The sequence below is a fragment of the Cydia amplana genome, chromosome Z (genome assembly GCF_948474715.1).
Source record: "Cydia amplana chromosome Z, ilCydAmpl1.1, whole genome shotgun sequence".
In the NCBI taxonomy this organism is placed as follows: domain Eukaryota; kingdom Metazoa; phylum Arthropoda; class Insecta; order Lepidoptera; family Tortricidae; genus Cydia; species Cydia amplana.
The window spans coordinates 11,404,787-11,426,238 of NC_086096.1; the positions used below are offsets into that span (position 1 = coordinate 11,404,787).

The window sequence follows — 21,452 nt, forward strand, 5'->3', positions numbered from 1 at the left end:
CAATGTGTTGAGCTAACACATTATTTTGATTTATAGAATATGATCAGTTAACTAATACCTTATGCGTGAATACCGATAATAACTTCGATATAATTCCCCATCTTGAGTAATAATTTTTTGTTTCAAAAAATCTGGGCGCGGGACACGCCCACCGAACATCATTTTTCGCATTTGGAAATTTTTTTCATGTATTATATAAATAACAAATAATTAGTTTGATAGTGTTCCAGACAGAATATATGCTGAAGATCATGCCTGAATTAATTCAGATTTATTAAACAGTAAATTCAATAACTTTTTGCCCCGGACACGTAAAAATGGCCCTCCTGAGAAATGCCCAGATATAACTTTGTTTTCAAAAACTAAATTTCGTACTAAGTCCCGTACAAACATTTTTGTCCCGTACAAACAGTTAAGTTTTAATTTTTTTGTTGTTATTAAATAAATATTTCATCACATCTTTTTCGTGTCATTTAACATGTATGTATATGTCTATCATAGTGTATTTTTATTTATCGATCAAATACTCCAATTATGCTAAAACTAATGCAAGATTGAATAAAACTGGAAACACGGTGGACTGGGTATGTCCCGTACAAACGCTATTATTTTTTGGATTTACTCAGGAATGTGTTACTGTTTAGACCAATAAATAATTGTTTAGTATACATCCCTGATTCCTATATTCATATTTGTTGCTAGTTGTGTAGGATAACATTTGGTTTCCTACATATTTTTTATTTTATCTTTAAAAATCCGTACGATTAGTCCCGTACGAACCATGGAATGCTCCAATGGCGGGTCGAAGTATTGATTTCTTACATTACTTAACAAATAACTTATTTTCACATTGTTGATCCAAATGAATAATTTTGAAAAAAAATTGTAACAGAATATAAAATTGCGTATTGCATATTTTAAGAGAAGCTCATTTCTGGTTACGGACAAAATATAAGTAAATAACATAACATAACATATCTATTCTCGTAATTACTTTATATACAGTCTGTAAATCCAATACGGCCGATAAATTAAACCAGATATAGAATTTATCCTTGTAATCATTAATTCAGAAGTTTTTTAAGTTACTCTTAATTATGACCCCGTTATAATTATTTGAATTATTGTCTAAAGGAGGCATGGAACGCCACATATATAAATGTTACATTAAAACCAAATAAAATATGTTTTTCGCAATAATAGGTAGAGTTTATTATTATATTATAAAATTTATAAAGTATTCATTATCCATTAGCATTTCCGGTTGTTTATTTTTAGTGAAGATATCGAAGCTTCAATTAATCGCTATTCCGTTCCGCTGTGTAGAGAGTATCGATATATAACATGATTAAAATCGACAAATCTACATCCCTAAAAACGTGCAATAAACTCACACATACACATTTTAACGCACACATACACAGCTTGCCCACCACCAAAATGGCTACGGCTTGACGGATAAATTTTGTACTGAGAAACGAGAACGTTGGGGCCTTGGGTTATATCCTCTTTGGGCATGGTCACCGTTAGAACGCATAGTTTCCGAGATATAAGCGAAAAACCGAAAAATGGGACCTTCAAACTCCCCTCTTCCCCCGGCTAAAGGGCTACTGCCGGGGACTTTTGATATGTTCACCTCCTAACTAGTTCAAACAAAGTTACGAATTCAAAAATTGTGTTTCAAGCATTTCTCTCTATGCCATTTTTTGAGAATTTCGTTGCCTGGCCTAATTTTTTTCAGAATTTGCCGCCCCTAATATCTCGCCGCCCTAGGTCCGGGCCTACTGTGCCTTATGGGGAAACCGACACTGCTACATCCTCCTTTTGCCCCTCCTTTTGCTCCTCCTTTTGCCCCTCCTTTTGCCCCTCCTGTTGTCCAGGTGTCGTTGTCTCTCGTGAAGCTGAAGAGAAAACAAATTCTTCTGTCGATTGAGACAAGAAGGAACGGAAGTTATTGAATACTTTTGATGGAAATCTGTAGAATTGAGTAAACGCTCGTTCACTAAACTTTCTGAATCTGAACAAGTCTGTGTTTTCTTTGTCCCAAGAGTCCTTATGTACCCAGGGTAATAGTTTTCTCATCCACACAGGCACCTCAGCATCCATATGTCTAAAACGGCGATTCCATACACCAAGCGCGTCGTGGAAATTGCCTCTCAACCAATGTGGGAATCTAATGGAAACAATTAATTTGTATTAGTTTGATCGGACGTAGTCGTATTATTAAGAATATGGCATTGGCGTTTCGCTGTAGAGAGTTCTGATTAGGAAAAAGTAGATTTAGAAGGAGGGTGACCTATTTTATATACGGAGCGATTTATTTCAAAAAATTAACAATATTAACTTTATCAATAGATGGTTTTTAGCTGCTTTGATACTGCACGCTGTTGTATGGGAACCTTGCACTTTGTGACTATGCGCTGAAACTTGGCACAATTAATTCTTAGCTGGTCCTGAGTTGATAAAGATCGGCAGACATCGAGAGCCAACGCCCATTTAGTGGGGGGAGGGGGGGAAGTTCGACGCTGCCGCGCTTCAATTGAAGCCACGTTTCTCTAAAAGTCTAAAGCTATAGGTACTAGGGCATGTGATATATCATTTTCAGATAAATTAAGGATGAGGAATCTATTTTTAGAACAAAACCAGTGCACTTTCTATCAAAAATAATGAATAAAGTAGAAAATACTAAAAAAAGTATTTTTGTTTTTTTTTATAATTACCAATTTTTTTTTAAAGTATAACTGAAATCTTAAAACAAAAATATAGTCGTAAAGCTACACTTATCTAGTTTACGAAATCTGTTGAAACATGGGAGATAAAAAATAATATTCAGCGTGGGTCAGGGTGATCTCAATGCATGATCGTCCGTGAAGTAGGGTTTAAGTACTGTTTTAAACACACGAATGGTGAATATATTATTGTTTTAGGTTAAATTTGTTAGCGCCACTTGCATCATCCCACTAACCCGGGGTTAACCGGTTAAACCTGGACTTACCATGGTTACCAGTTCAATTTGACACTGTGTTAATGGTTTAACCGCTTAACCCCGGGTCAGTGGGATGGTGCAAGTGGCGCGTAGTATTTTGAATGAAACAACGCAATGTACATTTATTTTATATATTACAAGATATAAAATCCAAGCCAAGCGGACCCCAGGCTTCCGTGGATGAGCCGTGGCAAAATGCCGGGACAACGCGAGGTAGATGATGATGAAGATCCACTGCACAGTCATACAGAGGTCTGAACATTTAAGCTGCCTGGTTTTCCAATTGCATCAGCCGCGGCACTGTTTTATGCATTTGCAGTATTTGCACCTGACAATTTCTAAACCTGCTTCTGCAGCAACATTTCTGGTGTAAGATCCTATTATATTTGTTTAATAGGATCTCAAAGCTTAAACCAGAAGATTGTGTGTCATAATTGTTATTTCAGATCAGCATCGTGTACTTCAGTAAATGAGTGCTGTAAATAACAGTATACTAAGAAAGACCGGCAGATAGAACACATCCCACAGACCAAAGCTACATTATATCAGCATTTTTAAAAGCCATATAATATCAAGGGGTGCATCATGTTTGGGGTCAGTTGGCATAAGCTCAAAATCTACCCTGTCCGTCTACTCGGGGTTGCACGAAGGTTAACAACAACTGGGAGCCTATATGGACGTACTTGCAGTGACATACGGACGGACAGACGGACAGCCAGACAGACAGACATGACGAATCTATAAGGGTTCCGTTTTTTGCCATTTGGCTACGGAACCCTAAAAAGATATATTTTTAAGGTTTGGAATTGCTGATTTAACTAGCACCCTTTTTAGGGTTCCATACCAAAAATATACAAAAGGAACCCTTATGGTGTGACTGTCCATCCGTCCGTCTGTCACAGTGCTAAATATCTCGAGAATTACTGAAGCTATATATATGAAATTTCGAATAGTTATGAAGAACGCTAACCCAAACAAATTGAAATTGGATTTATTAAGTTTCTTTTCATTAATTTGCTTTTCAAATGCATAAAACAGTGCCGCGGCTGGTGCAATTGGAAAACCAGGCAGCTTAAATGTTCAGACCTCTGTATGACTGTGCAGTGGATCTTCATCATCATCTACCTCGCGTTGTCCCGGCATTTTGCCACGGCTCATCCACGGGAGCCTGGGGTCCGCTTGGCTTGGATTTTTATATCTTGTAATATATAAAATAAATGTACATTGCGTTGTTTCATTCAAAATACTACGCGCCACTTGCACCATCCCACTGACCCGGGGTTAAGCGGTTAAACCATTAACACAGTGTCAAATTGTACTGGTAACCATGGTAACTCCAGGTTTAACCGGTTAACCCCGGGTTAGTGGGATGATGCAAGTGGCGCTAACAAACCTAAAACAATAATATATTCACCATTCGTGTGTTTAAAACAGTACGGTTACCATCAGTTTGTCACTGACATAAACGCCGTCGAGAACGTAATTTACTTTCTATACATCCCGTTTGCACGAATATGCGAGTGCGAGCGAGATGTATAGAAAGTAAATTACGTTCTCGACGGCGTTTATGTCAGTGACAAACTGATGGTACCCGTACAGTACTTAAACCCTACTTCACGGACGATCATGCATTGAGATCACCCTGACCCACGCTGAATATTATTTTTTATCTCCCATGTTTGAACAGATTTATATAATAAAATATATATTTTTGTAAACTAGATAAATGTATCTTTACGACTATATTTTTTGTTTTCAGATTTCTGGTATACTTTTGAAAAAAAAAAGGTAATTAAAAAAAAAACAAAAATCCTTTTTTAGTCCGTTCTACTTTATTCATTTTTTTTTGTTAGAAAGTGCATTGTTTTTGTTCTAAAAATAGATTCCTCATCCTTAATTTATCTGAAAATGATATATCACATGCCCTAATACCTATAGCTTTAGAGAAATGTTGCTTTACATGAAGCGCGGCAGTGTCGAACTCCCCCCCCCCCCCCTCGCCCTCCCGGCTCCCGGTCTCTATCAACTCAAGACCAGCTAAGAATCAACTGTACCAAGTTTCAGCGCATAATCACGAAGTGCAAGGTGTCGTGCACTATCAAAGCAGCTATTTTGGAGATCCTTATTACTATTAGTTTTGAAAGACCTATTCAACGAGACGCCGCACTATGGGGTCAAAGCAAAAAAAATAGTTATTTGTACAACAAGAGATCAAAGTTTGATATTTCTTCGAGTGCTTATTTTGAGTCCCGTGCAAGCGAAAGATTCTATGCTACGCTCGTGAATCTAATTTAGAATCTTGAGCGTAGTAAGGGACTCAAAAGCGCACGAGATGTAAATAACTTTGATCTCGTGTAGTTCACAAAACTTTTCACCTCAGCAGTGAGAACATATTAGAGAACCCGAAAAATGTATTCCTTCTTCATCACTTACCTCTATTCATTCATGTTTTCTTAAGATATACCGACAATTAAGTTTTCACCTCAGCAGCTCGAACAAGGGTACTTTGCTACTTAAAAACAGTGAGCAAAATCGCATTTTGCTCATTTTGTTTCACTCAGTGAGCAAAATGCGATTTTGCTCACTGTTTTTAAGTAGCAAAGTACCCGTGTTCGAGCTGCTGAGGTGAAAAAACAATTTTCCGCTAGTGGTGCCTCGGAGTACAGAGTCCTCTTTCAGACATTTTCTCCTCCACTGAGCGCTTTACACTCCTATGTTAACTCGGTAACAAACGACGGGTTGAGCTATACGTTCGGTAGAGATATCAGTTACAGTTACAGTGCGTATGTCAAAAGTTTAAAGTGCCATATGAACTGTACAACGTTGTACGATACACGTGCGAATAGATAATTTATCGCCACTCGTTTCGAATTTGCTGTGTCACTAACATGAAGGCTGCCGCAAAATGCGAGAGAAGCCCAAATTATGCGGTTTTCGCGATATTCCGCACATCCAGCGCGCGCAATTACAATCTCCGTGACACCAAGCTCCTGCTTGCGTCGCTCAAGCACAGAATGTGACATCGGCGTGATATTAATACTTACAATTCTAAAGTTCTCAACATCCATCTGTAGATGCCAGTGTAGTATAGGCCTGAGGTGGGGTCCATCGTCTCTTCTTTCGCGAAATCTGAGCCCTTCAATAGTCCGAGAATGGATGTCATGATGTCGTAACCCTCTATCAACACCACTATCCCAGCCTGGATATTTTTCTTATTAGGATGAAAAGCTGCTATCGGGGGCTCTAGAGAATGGAGCAAATGGATTTATTGAGTGTTATTCATAAATTGGCGGGGTTACATTTATTATTGTACCTACTTTGAGTAATTATACTATTATTACTCTTGAATGATTTAGGTAGTCTTTAGTTTTCAAGCTGGTCCTTAAGTACGGCTAACTCATTGTCTACTTACGTACTACGTTGTAACGTGCTATTTACCTTCATAAAAAAATCGGCCAAGTGCGAGTCAGAGTCGCGTACGGAGGGTTCCGCACCATCAACAAAAAATAGAGCAAAACAAGCAAAAAAACGGTCACCCATCCAAGTACTGACCCCGCCCGACGTTGCTTAACTTCGGTCAAAAATCACGTTTGTTGTATGGGAGCCCCACTTAAATCTTTATTTTATTCTGTTTTTAGTATTTGTTGTTATAGCGGCAACAGAAATACATCATCTGTGAAAATTTCAACTGTCTAGCTATTACGGTTCGTGAGATACAGCCTGGTGACAGACGGACGGACGGACAGCGGAGTCTTAGTAATAGGGTCCCGTTTTTACCCTTTGGGTACGGAACCCTAAAAAAGGTTCAATCTATTTAACCGCTTTTTGAATTACAACTCCTATGGAAATTGCAATGAGATTCAAAATGAACAAAACGAAAATTATTAATTTGCCATTTTTTGTGTGGTCCCTCTACGGTTACTGAGTGCCGGCGAGTAGAACGCTACAGAACCAGTCTAAAATGTGTCTCACGAGATGTTTAACAAAAGCGCGTTATCGAAGAGCGCACTTCCACTGAGTTTTTGAGCGTTGGACTACCAATCTTATAACATTTTAACCGCCGTATAAAAATATGACTCCGGAAACGGCTGTAACGATTTCGATGAAATTGGTAATTTGAGGGTTTTCGGGGCCGAAAAATCGATCTTACCTCTGGGAAAACGCACTTTTTTGACTTTTTATATGATTGACATACCTTTTTTTTGCAGGTGCCGTTTTGATTAACAAATATCTGGGAAACCGAGCCTTCCTCGGAAAACATATAAAAACTCAATAATGCGCGTTTTCCCAGTGATAAGACCTAGCTCTATTTTTCGCCCCCGAAAACCCCCATACTAAGCCGCAATCCTATAGTGAAACTGCCCCTAGCTGAAGTGTATACCTTTCTTAGGTGCGTTATTTGTCTTATTATAAGATATCGTTTTACCAAATTCCAAGCCTAGAATCCCCTTGGTTTGGCAAAAAAATTTTTTGGTAAAAATAGAGGTTCTAACTAGTATATAAAGGCTTAAAAAAATATTTTTAATTTTTTAAACTTTTTTTTAAATTTTTCATAATTTTTCAAGTTTGTTTTTTTTTTTATTTCACCTGAAAAATTCTTAAAAAATATATTTTTTTTTACTTAAGTAATAATTTATAAATCACATTTACAAATAATGTGAAAACAACTACTTACCTATATAAAAATCTAAAAAATATATTTTATTTATTTTTGGATTTCATACAAAGTTGAAAATTTTCAAAGTGGTTGAGCACCCCCTTGTAGTTGAGATAAAGTTACAAAACTTGCTGTACATTATCAGCATAATAAGTGTAACCAAATAAGGGGGTGCCGCTTCTTCTAGCTAGAGTTTTAATTTTTCCCATACAAACGTGAACCACCCTAAAGTACGTAAGAAGGACGGCCTGTATGCATTAGTAAGACATTTTTACCTTGTTGCCCCAAATGGAATTTTTTACAAAAAAATATATTTTATGCAATAATATATTCCGCATTAAATAACTAAAAACTGTTAAAAAAAATACTAAATGTATATATTTTCATAATTGCTTTATTATGGTTAGATATGAGGATATTAGGTATAATTTAAGGTATATTTAACAAAAAAATATTGAACGGTATTGTATCTCGAGAAGCCCAAACTTGGTATGTTATGAAAATTATTTTTTTTATAATTAAAAAAAAAATGACTAAAATGTAGTAATGTGATATATTTTTGGAATCGGCTCAGAAAGCCCTTTCGTTTAATACCACACACGATAGGTTTCTAAACATTTTTTTTTTAATTCCATCCTAAAAAAAAGATGACGTCATAACTCCTCTCGTTTTTTTTTATTTGTTGGTGCTTCGGGTCAAATTGTTTCAAATGTCCTATAAAGATCAATCGTACCGATTTTCAAATCTTTAACATCATTTGCAGCATTTTACTGAATTTCTCGGTGTACCACCAGTGCTAAAGGTAAGGTGTATTAGGCCTTACTCTGCACATACTATGAGGTGAAGAGCGTAAAGTGTATTTAAGGTGATTTCATGTGTTTATACCTGTAGTAGGGATAGCCAAATCTATGCCCAGTCGGGGTCTCCAGAAAAAGGTGCCCGGTATGGCGCCCTGAAATGCAATAATATTGTTTTTATTTACACAATGTAAGTTGCAAAAATAAAAATGTTACAGTTGAATAGTTGAATACGCCTTCTTCATGGAATACAGGCTATGATAATGTGACCATTGATCATTATGACATTAAAAGTGATCATTGATTTGTAGTACGTAGCGTAGCATAATAATATTTCATTTGACCATCGATTTGTTATGAAATTGTCGGACTTCATAGAATAGTTATTAAACAAAGTTGTTATCACATCTTTTTAGGGTTCCGTACCAAAAGGATACAAAAGGAACCCATATGGTGCGACTCTGTCCGTTTGTCACATTCCGTCCGTTTTTTCAGTGAAAAAAAAAAATGATTTAGAAAGGAAAATGTGGGAAAAAATATTATTCCCCCCTTTATTTCTGAAGTTTACCAACGAAAAATTATCAAATTATTACATAACATTAAAACTATCATCATAAATATTATATCCCCCATCTTAATTGATAACTATTTTTTTAATTATCAAATTTCATTTGTAATTTAACCCGCTTTGCGGGTGTTTTTTGTAGGTACTTGGAATTTCTACGAGATTGCACTAAAATAGTTATTTACGATACAAGTGCGAAAAAGAGGAAATTCTGTTCGGAGTGTTTGAAATCGACACGAGTTGGGAATTACCTATTCGGACGTGTATCATATAACGTTTTACAGTACATAATATGGCCCTTTAAATGTTCGCTTAGGCACGGAAAGTGCTTAAGCACCATATGTACTTGTTTGTACAGAACCCTCGGTGCGCGAGTTAAAAGGAACTCGCACTTGACCGCGGTTTTACCTTGCTATTTAGGCTTTAGTTTAATTTCACTAGTAACTAATGCCTTTGTTAAAACTAGTAGGTGGGTAGTTAGATACCTATTAAATATTTACCTTAAATATTTTAAATCGTACCTAAGTATCTAGTTTTCGCTAAGTCCCATTGTTAAAACTAGTATTTATTGCTCTTTCTCAGTGAAACAAGAGTATACTATTCAAATAAATTACTATTCCTGTAACCGCTTCAGCCTAAGCAGGGATCGGATACCGGTATTTGTTGTATGGGAACGGAAACGGTATTTTTTCGTTCTTTGCTAATTACTTCATTTCTAATTGGGCAATCTAATAATACGAAGTCGTTACATAAACACACAACTGAGTCCTACATTTCGAGTATAAAATAATTCGAAAAATATGGTTATTTCGATGTTTTTGCAAAAAACCGGTTCCGATCCCTGAGCCTAAGTACATAATATGTATGCTGAGAGCACAACGCACTTGAGGTGCAGTAGGTTCAACCACAGAAGAGTTTTCGGTAAATTGTAGCTCTTTTTTAAATCGCAATACGATTTTCAAAAATGTATTAGGGCCACTTGCACCATCCAGGGTTAGCCACTAACTCTTAAGAGTAATCTTGAAACGTTGATCAAGTTTATTATAAAAAAAACTGTGCAAAAACATATGACCCCAAGCTTACCTTACTTATCGGAAGGAGCAAAAACAAAACGAAAGACACGAACTCTTTGTAAAACATTATGAAGAATTATAATAAAGTGGCTCCGTGCTCGGTTCACACCTTGAATGGAAAGAGACTAAGAAGTAGTAGCATAGCTAAAATAGAGCATTGGTAGTTGATAGTTTCATTTGGAATGTTGTTAGTGTTTGCCATTCCATCAATGGCGGTATAATATGGATGCGTCGGACGTCGCTTTATCAACAAGGTATACCAAACAGCTCGAGACTTTCGAAAGCAAACATATCATTCCAGTTCGGACAGGCGCGGCTGATGGTATATAGGTACATTTTTGTGGTTATATTTTCTGGCACGTACGTATTTTTAAATAATAAACAGGCGGAGCCATGGATCAGGTGGAGGAGTGGACTGTAGAGTTAAAAGATGTAAAATACTGGAAAATAGAGATTTCTTGCAAGAGCATACTTATGGAGCACGTTACATTTCAATGTATAGAAGAGATATCTATGGTGACAATAATCAGTAATGTCACAGATTTTAAATAAAGAACTTAAAGTTATCTTATACCTTTAAACGAGCAATTCTTGTTCATTTATATATAAGTATATATACATTTCGGGGATTTCGGAAACGGCTCTAACGATTTCGATGAAATTTACTATATGGGGGTTTTCGGGGGCGAAAAATCGATCTAGTCCGAAAAGAAGGAACTCCCTTTTTCTACTCCCTTCGGACGTCTTTTAATTTATCGCCACTCGTTGCCTTTTCGCACGTGTATTGTACAACGTTTTACAGTACATATGACCTATTAAATTTTCGACATACACACGTATTTAATAGTTAGGTCTAGTTAACGCACTAGAGCGGTAACTTAGCACCATATGTACTGTAAAATTCTTAACCCGACACCAGTAATAATTATTTTTGTTGGTATTACGCGCAACCTGTACGGATATGATGGTCGTTCTTGTCTACGTGACAGCGTGATAAAACGGTGTCCGTCACTTTCTTTCCCACGGTGTTAAACAGTGACAGTTATTTTATCACGTGGATAAAGATGGATAAAGCTATCCATAATAGGCTGGCAGCCAGCTGCATGTATGACTCAAAGTTTTCAGTTCGTCATTCAAGTGACGGTAAAGTTTTTCAACCTCCTTTCGTTTTTTAATTGCTTGGGAACAAACCTGATCCCAACAAGGAGGAGAGGGGCTTTCATTAATTACACTATTTTTTACAGGAAATACATCATCAGCTGCTTCTGTGCTCATTGCTCACCCGGGCCGAAGCAACCGACTACATCACTATTGTCTAAACTGGGCAAAATAACAAATTCTCCTCTACACATCGTTTAATTTTTTCCAGTCAGCATTACATAAATTATTATTGCCCTAATGCCTAGCCAGCTAATGAGAATATAATTGGAAAATGATCACTGCAAGTTCAGCAGAGCAAATGGATATATCAAAACAGCTGGTTGATTCAGTAGACGCTGTACCGTGAACCGGAGAGCCAGTATTAAGGACTTTAAATGAAAGATTTTTAAAGCATCCGCCAGGACGGCCCTCTCTGAGACATGAATATCCAGTAGCTCTAATAAGAGCTGCAGGCTTGAGCCATGCCTCAGAGAGGGCAATAACTAAAGGTTGATATTTGTTTAATAAATGTATGAGATCTTGTTTTTCTTTTATTACGCTTTTGCAATTCTCTTCTATACCTAATTGTGTCCATTATTTTTAACTAGTACATCAAGCTTATTGGGGGCAACGTGGAATGGTAGATGATTAATTAGGGCTTTCATTTCGTTAGCTACTGATGTATATGTAGTTGGTCAAGCAAATCTTGTCAGTAGAAAAAGGCGGCAAATTTTTAAAACACAATGTCTCGGCCTTAAGAGAAATCGGTCGCTATTGGCGTTTTAAATGCCAATGGTAAATGATACAAACACCGGCTAAGTGCGTGTTGGGTCGCGCCAATCCTAAGGCTCACTTCGGGACATCAAGCTGAGTGAGGACCTTTTGGCACAATGTTCTGTTCGTCTTAATGAAGTTTATTTTTATTTATTTATTTATTTATCTTTATTGCACAAAGATATACAATTATGTACAAATGGCGGACTTAATGCCAAAAGGCATTCTCTACCAGTCAACCATAGGGCCAAACAGAAACACTAAAAAGATGGTGCAGGAGAAACGAACAATCCAGTAAAGACAATTGACAAATACATTACAAAGGCAAATATTGAATAATATACACTTACATAAACATACATATATCTAATACCTTTAAACGAGCAATTCTTGTTTATTTATTTATATATATATATATATATGTCGGAGCGAGACACCAGAAGGACGAATTGCAGCGTTACAGTTCATAGTTAGACGCCTGTATAAAGTCGATTAGCAATGTTTGGCTACGTATTATTTGCTTGTAACGAAATAATAAAGTTGCTTAGAGAGTATAACGCCATCTATTGGCGTATTGTTCAACTAAAATGATAGGTAGAAGGCTTTGGAACGTCAAGATGTGTATCTTGAGTGAACGTAGGCACGAGCAGGCAATTTTGTCGTTATGTTGGTAGACTGGTCAGGCAGGTTTACCAACTTGAATTTGGAGGCGGGAGCGGTTGGCTCCGCCGCTGGAACTGGCTTCTTTCTTCTTGATCGGACCGCGCTAGAGATCGGACGTTATCGTTAGCCATACCTCGTGCCTAATTCGCTACGTTCCTGAAGGCTTATACCTGAAGGATTATTCTGAAAGCTTATAGATTCTCACGTTCTTTAACCGTTTAGTTAAGTGTTTTATTCCAAAAGTGTTATTTTGATTTCTTATGTGCCATTAGAAGCTTACTTTTGTAAAATAAAGATTTGAACGATTTCATGTGATCTTTTTGTTTTAAATCAAATAATTTTAGATCCAATTAGTGATTGGTCGTATTAATTATTTAGTACTAAAATATAGTAGGCACTAGTATGGGTAACGAGTCTGAATGTTTATTTCATGCGTTGGTAGCATACCTACTACTTTGGCTGTGAAGTAATACATCTAGGTTATCTAGGTACTACCTCCACGCGCCCACCGCCATTAGGACCATCCTTCTCCGATATATATATATATATTTCGGCGATTTCGGAAACGGCTCTAACGATTTCGATTAAATTTGCTATATGGGGGTTTTTGGGGACGAAAAATCGATCTAGCTAGGTCTTATCTCTTAGAAAACGCGCATTTTCGAGTTTTTATATGTTTTCCGAGCGAAGCTCGGTCACCCAGGTATTATTATATAAATAAGTATACTAATCTAATACCTTTAAACGAGCAATTCTTGTTTATTTATTTATCTATTTATGTATATATATATATATATATTTCGGGGATCTCGGAAACGGCTCTAACGATTTCGATGAAATTTGGTATATAGGGGTTTTCGGGGGCAAAAAAATCGATCTAGCTAGGTCTTATCTCTGGGAAAACGCACATTTCCGAGCGAAGCTCGGTCACCCAGATATTACATATCTATACGGGATGATGGACACTAGACGAGTTCTTCATTTAGCAGAAGTTTTGTTATTATATTTTGTAAATTTTTGTGCTAATAAATATTACTTACTTACAATTTAAAGCGCAACTTAAGTCGTGTTTCAGTAAAGGGACCCACTGATTAACAGTCCGCCGGACGGTATCGGCCTGTCAGTTGTTCGGAACTGTCAACTTTTTGTTCTAACTGACAGGCCGATACCATCCGGCGGACTGTTATAATTATAAATCAGTGGGCCCCTTAACGTCTAACCGTCACATTCCTGACAAAATGTATGGCATTTCCATTGAACGTCAGTTTTGTGACGTTTGCTAACCGGCCGTTAATGGATTCCGGTTCGTTACAGCCAAATATCATAATGCCCTTTTACATATTTTACTAAATATCAAATTGTCTTAGTTCCAAAATGCCTAAATTCCCAAATTGACTAATTTTCAATACAATAAAATGTCATAATAACATTTACACATTACATCCAATAATTCCAATATCCAAATTGTACCTATAGTTGGTAAAATGAAAAATAACTTCAAATACCGAAATTAGTAATTTAAGACTGAAAGTGAAAATGCATTAGTTTCATAATTACCAAAATTCAAAAATGCCTTATGTTGACAGGCCCAAAGATCAAAATGACACTGTGTCATAATACCTAAAATTTTAACCACGCAATATTTTTACTTGATGAGTTCTCTCAACAGAATAAAAATAGTAACAAGACGAAAATTGGAGAATTTTTACTACTTTCCATAGATACTGAGTTTTAGATATTTTGACAATGTGACGTTTTAGTATCTAGTTAATTAGATTTTTAGACATTTTGGGAGATGGTATAATTGAAAATTTATCAAAACGCGATAGAGTCTAAATGAATTATAGTCATATTAAGAACACGGTAGGTAATTTAAGAAGTAGGCGTAAGTCATTTCGAGCTTTAGACATTATAAGAATAATCTGTTTTGACATTCTGATGTTCTAGGAACACGTTATTATGATATTTGGCTGTAACGAACCGGAATCCCATGGTACACAGTTTAAGTCAAAATGCCCATTTATAGGTACTTATCTACTATGAGACGGAAAATAATATTAAGCTGTCAAGTTAGAAGAACGATTTTATTGTTGCTAACCCGCAGCGCAGATAACAGCTTGTTCACAATTTCCACAGATCATATTTCTTATTTTATTAGAACTTGGTCAGAATTCGTACAAATAAAAATTGCCAAGGCAATGATAAATAATCTGATTTTAAAGAATGACCCAATTGTGAATCTCTTCATTTCATAAGTAAACATACTTAATAATTATTTGAGTATTAATTGCAAGGGCTTTGTTCTGTTAGAATGCTGCATCGTCTACTCCCATACTCATATTTAGCCTATAATGTCACGCCACCATAGTTGAGAGCTCGGGTTGAGAGAGTTTTGACTCATCATTTGGTTCTGAACAACATTTCTTGCATTTGGCTAGCTGGAGCAGAATAGACGACTACCTACGAATATTTGCGTTGAATTTAGTTCTAAGACCAAATATTGTACGCCTTTGTAAGGCTGGATATGGAGAACATGAAAAATTTGTACCACCTTTGTAAACCCATAACCATACAATAAATATATTTTGATTTGATTAACAGAAATAACGAACATCAATCAACAGTTCTTCATAAACTTTATTTAAAAAGCGGCCAAGTGCGAGTCGGACTCGCCCATGAAGGGTTCCGTATTTAGGCAATTTATGACGTATAAAAAAAAACTACTTACTAGATCTCGTTCAAACCAATTTTCGGTGGAAGTTTACATGGTAATGTACATCATATATTTTTTTTAGTTTTATCATTCTGTTATTTTAGAAGTTACGGGGGGGGGGGGGGGGGGACACACATTTTACCACTTTGGAAGTGTCTCTCGCGCAAACTATTAAGTTTAGAAAAAAATGATATTAGAAACCTCAATATCATTTTTGAAGACCTATCCATAGATACCCCACACGTATGGGTTTGATAAAAAAAAAATTTTTTGAGTTTCAGTTCGAAGTATGGGGAACCCCAAAAATTTATTGTTTTTTTTTCTATTTTTGTGTGAAAATCTTAATGCGGTTTACAGAATACATCTACTTACCAAGTTTCAACAGTATAGTTCTTATAGTTTCGGAGAAAAGTGGCTGTGACATACGGACGGACAGACAGACGGACAGACGGACAGACGGACAGACAGCCAGACAGACAGACATGACGAATCTATAAGGGTTCCGTTTTTTGCCATTTGGCTACGGAACCCTAAAAAGATATATTTTTAAGGTTTGGAATTGCTGATTTAACTAGCACCCTTTTTAGGGTTCCATACCAAAAATATACAAAAGGAACCCTTATGGTGTGACTGTCCATCCGTCCGTCTGTCACAGTGCTAAATATCTCGAGAATTACTGAAGCTATATATATGAAATTTCGAATAGTTATGAAGAACGCTAACCCAAACAAATTGAAATTGGATTTATTAAGTTTCTTTTCATTAATTTTATTATGGAAAATGCCCAATATAAAGAGGGGGCAAAATTTCAAAGTCAAGTTACTAGGTCGAGTGGGATATCATTTGGAAGAGCTGGAATTGAACATACAAAACCATTATTTATTTAAAATTGACTTATGAAGGAAAATGTGTAAAAATATTTACATAGGTAATAATAACTTCAGAGTCATGAAGAGTCGTGGAATGTATGGAGCCAAATACATTCCACAACTCTCTCTTTCCGAGCATAAATATTACAGGAAAAATAATTACACCTCTATTTTGAAAAAAAAAATTAATAAAAAAAATAACATTTTCTATAGTTATTTGTACAACAAGAGATAAAAAGTTTGATATTTCTTCGAGTGCTTATTTTGAGTCCCGTGCAAGCGAAAGATTCTATAGTAGATTCACGAGTGTAGCGAGTGAATCTAATTTAGAATCTTGAGCGTAGAAAGGGACTCAAAAGCGCACGAGATGTAAATAACTTTGATCTCGTGTAATTCACAAAACTTTTCACCTCAGCAGTGAGAACATATTAGAGAACCCGATAAATGTATTCCTTCTTCATCACTTACCTATTCACTCATGTTTTCTTAAGATATACCAACAATTAAGTTTTCACCTCAGCAGCTCGAACAAGGGTACTTTGCTACTTAAAAACAGTGAGCAAAATCGCATTTTGCTCACTGAGTGAGCATCGCATTTTGCTCATTTTGTCCCACTCAGTGAGCAATTTGCGATTTTGCTCACTGTTTTTAAGTAGCAAAGTACCCTTGTTCGAGCTGCTGAGGTGAAAAATTTATTTTCAATTTAGTCCCTTTGCGGGTGTTTATTATACCTAAAATATCTATGAGTTTACACTGAAAATACATTCTTTCAAATAAAACAGTAATTGTTGAAATCGTTTCTTATGATAAAGAATTATCCCTGAAAACCAACATGCATAAGGGTCGCGCAAATTAGTTAGCCAATTTGCCGATAGACGGTACTGTACACAACTACGCTTAGTATATACTTCTCGTCAATAGTATTGCGTTATTAATTTCCATGGGAAAATTTAAAGTTTCTACAGAACCCTCGATGCGCGAATTAAACGAACTCGCACTTAACCGGTTTTTTTGTCAAAAATATTGGTTTGTTTCAATCGGTCTTCCAGTTTTTTTTTTGCAGCAATTTTTTTTTCTTCATTTTCCGCACTCATATCAAACTCATCTCGTGAAGCTGAAGAGAAAAGAAAACTAGCTAACGAGTCCGGCAAGAAGGAATTGAAGCCAGTGTATGTTTTTGATGGATATCTGTAGAATTGTGTAAACGCTGTTTCAGCAAGCTTTCTGAATTTGATCATATCTTCATGGTTTGTGTCCCAAGATTTCTTAGGCACCCATGGCAATACTTTTTTCATCCACTCAGGCACCTCAGCTTCCATATATTTAAAACGGCCATTCCACACTCCAAGCGCTTCTTGGAAATTGCCTCTCAACCAATGTGGTAATCTAAAGGAAACAATACATTGTATATTAGTATGACTGGACGTACTCGTGAAGGTAGTACCTATTAAGAATGCGAGTATGACAATGACGATTTGCTTTAAGTAGTTGATGTCCAAAGACAAACAAAGAGAGAAGTCGTCTTACCGTAAAATGGGGTGAGTAGGGTCAAAACTGAAATTCAAACATCGATAACATTTTGTTTTTACATATGAACACTGAATGGTGTATATAATAAGTGTTCCGGACGTTTGTATTTTAGTTTTTATTTTATTTTCGGTAGTTCCATTTCATAACTTTGACGATAAAGAGGAAAACCCACCTCACCCCGTAGTGCCTCATACAAAGGTGATTTTGGAAGATTGTTGGATCGATTTTTTTTATTATGCGTATTACTATAGCTCCATTTTAAATTGGAATACATTATTTTTGTAGCAATAGCCTTAAAATCCCTTCTCACCCCCCTCTCAAACCTTCTCTACCCATTCATAACCCACCTCTCCCCGCGAAACCTACTCACCCCGTTTTACGGTACCATCACCAGACATTCTTCTGCAATGATTTTCATATGGATGGCGTTTTAAAATAGTTATTTACTATACAAGTACGGAAAGTAAGAAATTCGCAACGAGTGGTGATAAATTGATCGTCACGAGTTGCGAATTACCTATTCGCACGTGTATCGTAAAACGTTTTACAGTACATACGCCCCTTTAAATTTTTGACATATCCACGGAAAGTGCTTATTACCGCACTAGTGCGGAAATATTGATACTTACAATTCCATAGTTCTCAAAGTCCATCTGTAGATGCCAGTGTAGTAGATGCTTGAGGCGGGGTCCATCGCGTCGTCGTCGGCCGCGAACTCGGAGCCCCTCAGCAGTCCGAGTATGGACGTCATGATGTCGTAACCGTCTATCAACACGACTAACCCAGCCTGGATATTTTGCTTATTAGGTGCAAAAGCTTTTCGCGGGGCCTCTAGAGAATGGAGCAAACGGATTTATTGAGTGGGTAGTTTGGAAAAGTTCATTTGTGAGGTTACATTAACTATTGTACCTACTTGTAGTAAATGTCCTATTATTATTATTACCATTAAATAATTTACCTACCTAAAATAGCATATGGACAAGATCGGTAAGATATGATATAGGTAGGTAGGTACTTGTCAGAAAAACCAATCGTGAACATTGAATCCATAATCATTTTTAAATTTGATGAAGTTTTGTGTTATTGTAGTTTATTAAGCAGAAGTTTTTCATTGATAACGCTGTACCGTACCTTATAAATACTAGGTACATATTTTGATATTTAATTCAGTTGTCCTATGGGATATGGGATGGCGATGGCACCTAGTGACTAAGTAATTTAGGATTCTGAGTTAAGTAAAAGGTGTATTAGGCCTTTAACTCTGCACATAGGTACTATGCAATGAAGACTGTAAAGTGTATAAGGCGTTTTCATGTTTATACCTGTAGTAGGCATGGCCAAATCTATGCCCATTCGGGGTCTCCAGAAGAAGGTGCCCGGTATGGCGCCCTGTAATGCAATAATGTTGTTTTTATTTACACAATTTAAACCCCAAAATGGAGTACGGCCTTCGGCCTTCGCATTTAGACACTTAATTGTACCTAGTATTGTTCTGTGGTTGAGCAATACGCGCCCTAAGCGGCGTTTGCAATAACTTTCCACGCCACGTTTCACGTCAAACCTTTGCTCCTAACTTTTATAATTATTATAAATTCGAAAAAAATCTAACGTTGGGGCATAGCTGTGCAATATATAACAAATTGTATCAAAATATTCTCAATAATGTTAATATCCAGAGAGGAAAATGAGGACTACGTTTGTATGAAAAGGCGATTCCGCGCGGGTCCTCCACTTTCGTCTTAATGCTTAGCTTAGATTCGTTTTTCTTTGCCACGATGGTCAAAACAAGCGTACGGCCTGTCTGATATTAAACAGCCACCGCAGCCTATGGCCGCTTAAAACTCTAGTGGACTTACACGCGCGATGCCGACCCTAGAAGCTTGCAAGTTACAAGGATTTCTACTTGGGAGGGGAGCACTGTAAATAATAAGTAGGTATAGGTATGTATATACTTAAGTAGTGTTATGTTCTTACATACCTATAAAGTACTATGAAATGAATCCAAGCTTACCTTACTTATCGGAAGAAGCGAAAACAAAACGAAAGACAACTCTTTGTAAAACATTATGAAAAATTATAATAACGTGGCTCCGTGCTCGGTTCACACCTTGAATGGAAAGAGACTAAGAAGTAGTAGCATAGCTAAAATAGAGCGTTGGTAGTTGATCGTTTCATTTGGAATGTTGTTAGTGTTTGCCATTCCATCAATGGCGGGATATGGATGCGTCGGACGTCGCATTATCAACATGGTTTACCAAACTGCTCGACACTTTCGAGAATAATCTAGTACTTATCATTCCAGTTCGGCCAGTTTCAGGACAGGCGCGGCTAACGCCTCATTTTTAACCGTATACCTACGTCCTAATAGACTTAAGGCCTGTGCACACCGGCTGCGTGTACGTAGACGTGCACGTGCGCGTGCGCTAAAATGTTAGAGACGCGCACGCACATGTCACGCAAGGCGGTGTGTCGTCTCTCATACGTCTACGGACACGCACCCGGTGTGCACAGTGCCAGCCCTCTGGTCACCAGACGCATCTACGAGGGGAGTTCAAAATATTCTCGGTATGAGAATGAAAACAAACAAGTACGAAAAGTTTGATATTTTTATTTTTCAATATACTCCCCCCCTATGTTCATACACTTAAAAGATCGATCAATTATTTTTTTTAATCCTGCATAAAAATATTTTTTATCTTTGGTGTAAAAATGCTCCTCCACTGCCGCCTTCAATGCTTCATCATCGGAAAATTTATTTCCACGCAGATCCTTTTTAAGATTGGGGAACAAAAAGAAGTCGCTGGGGACTAAGTCCGGACTATACGGTGGGTGAGTAACAGTTTCAAACCCACATTCAACAATAGCTGCCTTGGCAATATGAGCAGTATGGACGGGGGCGTTGTCATGCAGAAGCATAACACCTTTGGTTAACTTTCCTCGCCTCTTTTCTTTGATTGCATCCTTTAATTGACGTAGAATGTTAGCGTAGTACTGTCCTGTGATATTTACACCTTTTTCTTTATAATCGATCAGTAATACTCCTTCACAATCCCAAAATATCGTGGCCATGACCTTGCCAGCTGAAGGGATGACCTTGAACTTCTTGGGATGAGCTGAACCCTTAATGTGCCACTGCATGGACTCTTGTTTACTCTCTGGGTCATAATGATGAACCCAGGTTTCATCTCCAGTAACTATTCTTTGCAGCACCTCATCAGGATTTTCACCGCACAGGTCAATAAAATCGGAACAACAAGCTACACGCATGTCTTTTTGAAGCCGAGTCAGCATTCGCGGAACCCATCTTGCACTTACTTTTGACATATTAAGATGGTCATGGATAATATCATGTACGGTACCAATAGAGAGATTGGTTACTTGTGCTATAGATTTTACCTTCACTCGACCATCTTCCAATATAAGTTTTTCCACTTTATCAATATTTTCTTGTGAAGTAGCTACTACAGGCCGGCCAGGTCTAGGGTCGTCTTCAACACTCTCCCTTCCACGTTTAAACTCGCTTGACCACTTTTGAATGGTAGATAAAGAAGGAGCAGACTCACGGTAAACACAATCCATTTCCTCTTTTATGGTTTTTTGATTTTTACCCTGTTTTGTCAAGAATTTTATCACGCATCGATGTTCTAATTTAGTTAACATTGTCAATTCCCACATGATGTTCATG

General features: G+C 37.0%; 2 protein-coding genes across 2 annotated transcripts; both read right to left on the minus strand.

The window, feature by feature from the left end:
* Positions 1-1,791: 1,791 nt before the first annotated feature.
* On the minus strand, positions 1,792-10,261 carry LOC134661792 (uncharacterized). Its single transcript, XM_063517981.1, has 4 exons — positions 10,089-10,261; positions 8,529-8,595; positions 6,031-6,229; positions 1,792-2,173 (listed from the first exon to the last, which is right to left on the minus strand). The coding sequence occupies exons 1-4, from the start codon at positions 10,143-10,145 to the stop codon at positions 1,792-1,794; spliced, it is 705 nt and encodes a 234-aa protein (XP_063374051.1). The 5' UTR covers positions 10,146-10,261.
* Positions 10,262-17,038: 6,777 nt separating this feature from the next.
* LOC134661794 (uncharacterized) lies at positions 17,039-20,015 on the minus strand. The gene is made up of 5 exons (XM_063517984.1): positions 19,875-20,015; positions 19,090-19,156; positions 18,397-18,598; positions 17,378-17,623; positions 17,039-17,057 (listed from the first exon to the last, which is right to left on the minus strand). Exons 1-5 carry the CDS (start codon positions 20,013-20,015, stop codon positions 17,039-17,041), a joined length of 675 nt encoding a protein of 224 aa, XP_063374054.1.
* Positions 20,016-21,452: the final 1,437 nt, after the last annotated feature.

Bases quoted from the DNA above. Each gene is read 5' to 3' on its own strand.
- LOC134661792 (XM_063517981.1), bottom strand. From the start codon at position 10,145: ATGTTTTACAAAGAGTTCGTGTCTTTCGTTTTGTTTTTGCTCCTTCCG. The intron at 6,230-8,528 runs GTATAAACACAT...TCCATTCTCTAG, and splicing joins TTTGGCTATCCCTACTACAG to AGCCCCCGATAGCAGCTTTT. The intron at 2,174-6,030 runs GTAAGTATTAAT...TGTTTCCATTAG, and splicing joins ATGTTGAGAACTTTAGAATT to ATTCCCACATTGGTTGAGAG.
- LOC134661794 (XM_063517984.1), bottom strand. From the start codon at position 20,015: ATGTTGATAATGCGACGTCCGACGCATCCATATCCCGCCATTGATGGA. The intron at 18,599-19,089 runs GTATAAACATGA...TCCATTCTCTAG, and splicing joins TTTGGCCATGCCTACTACAG to AGGCCCCGCGAAAAGCTTTT. The intron at 17,624-18,396 runs GTAAGTATCAAT...TGTTTCCTTTAG, and splicing joins ACTTTGAGAACTATGGAATT to ATTACCACATTGGTTGAGAG.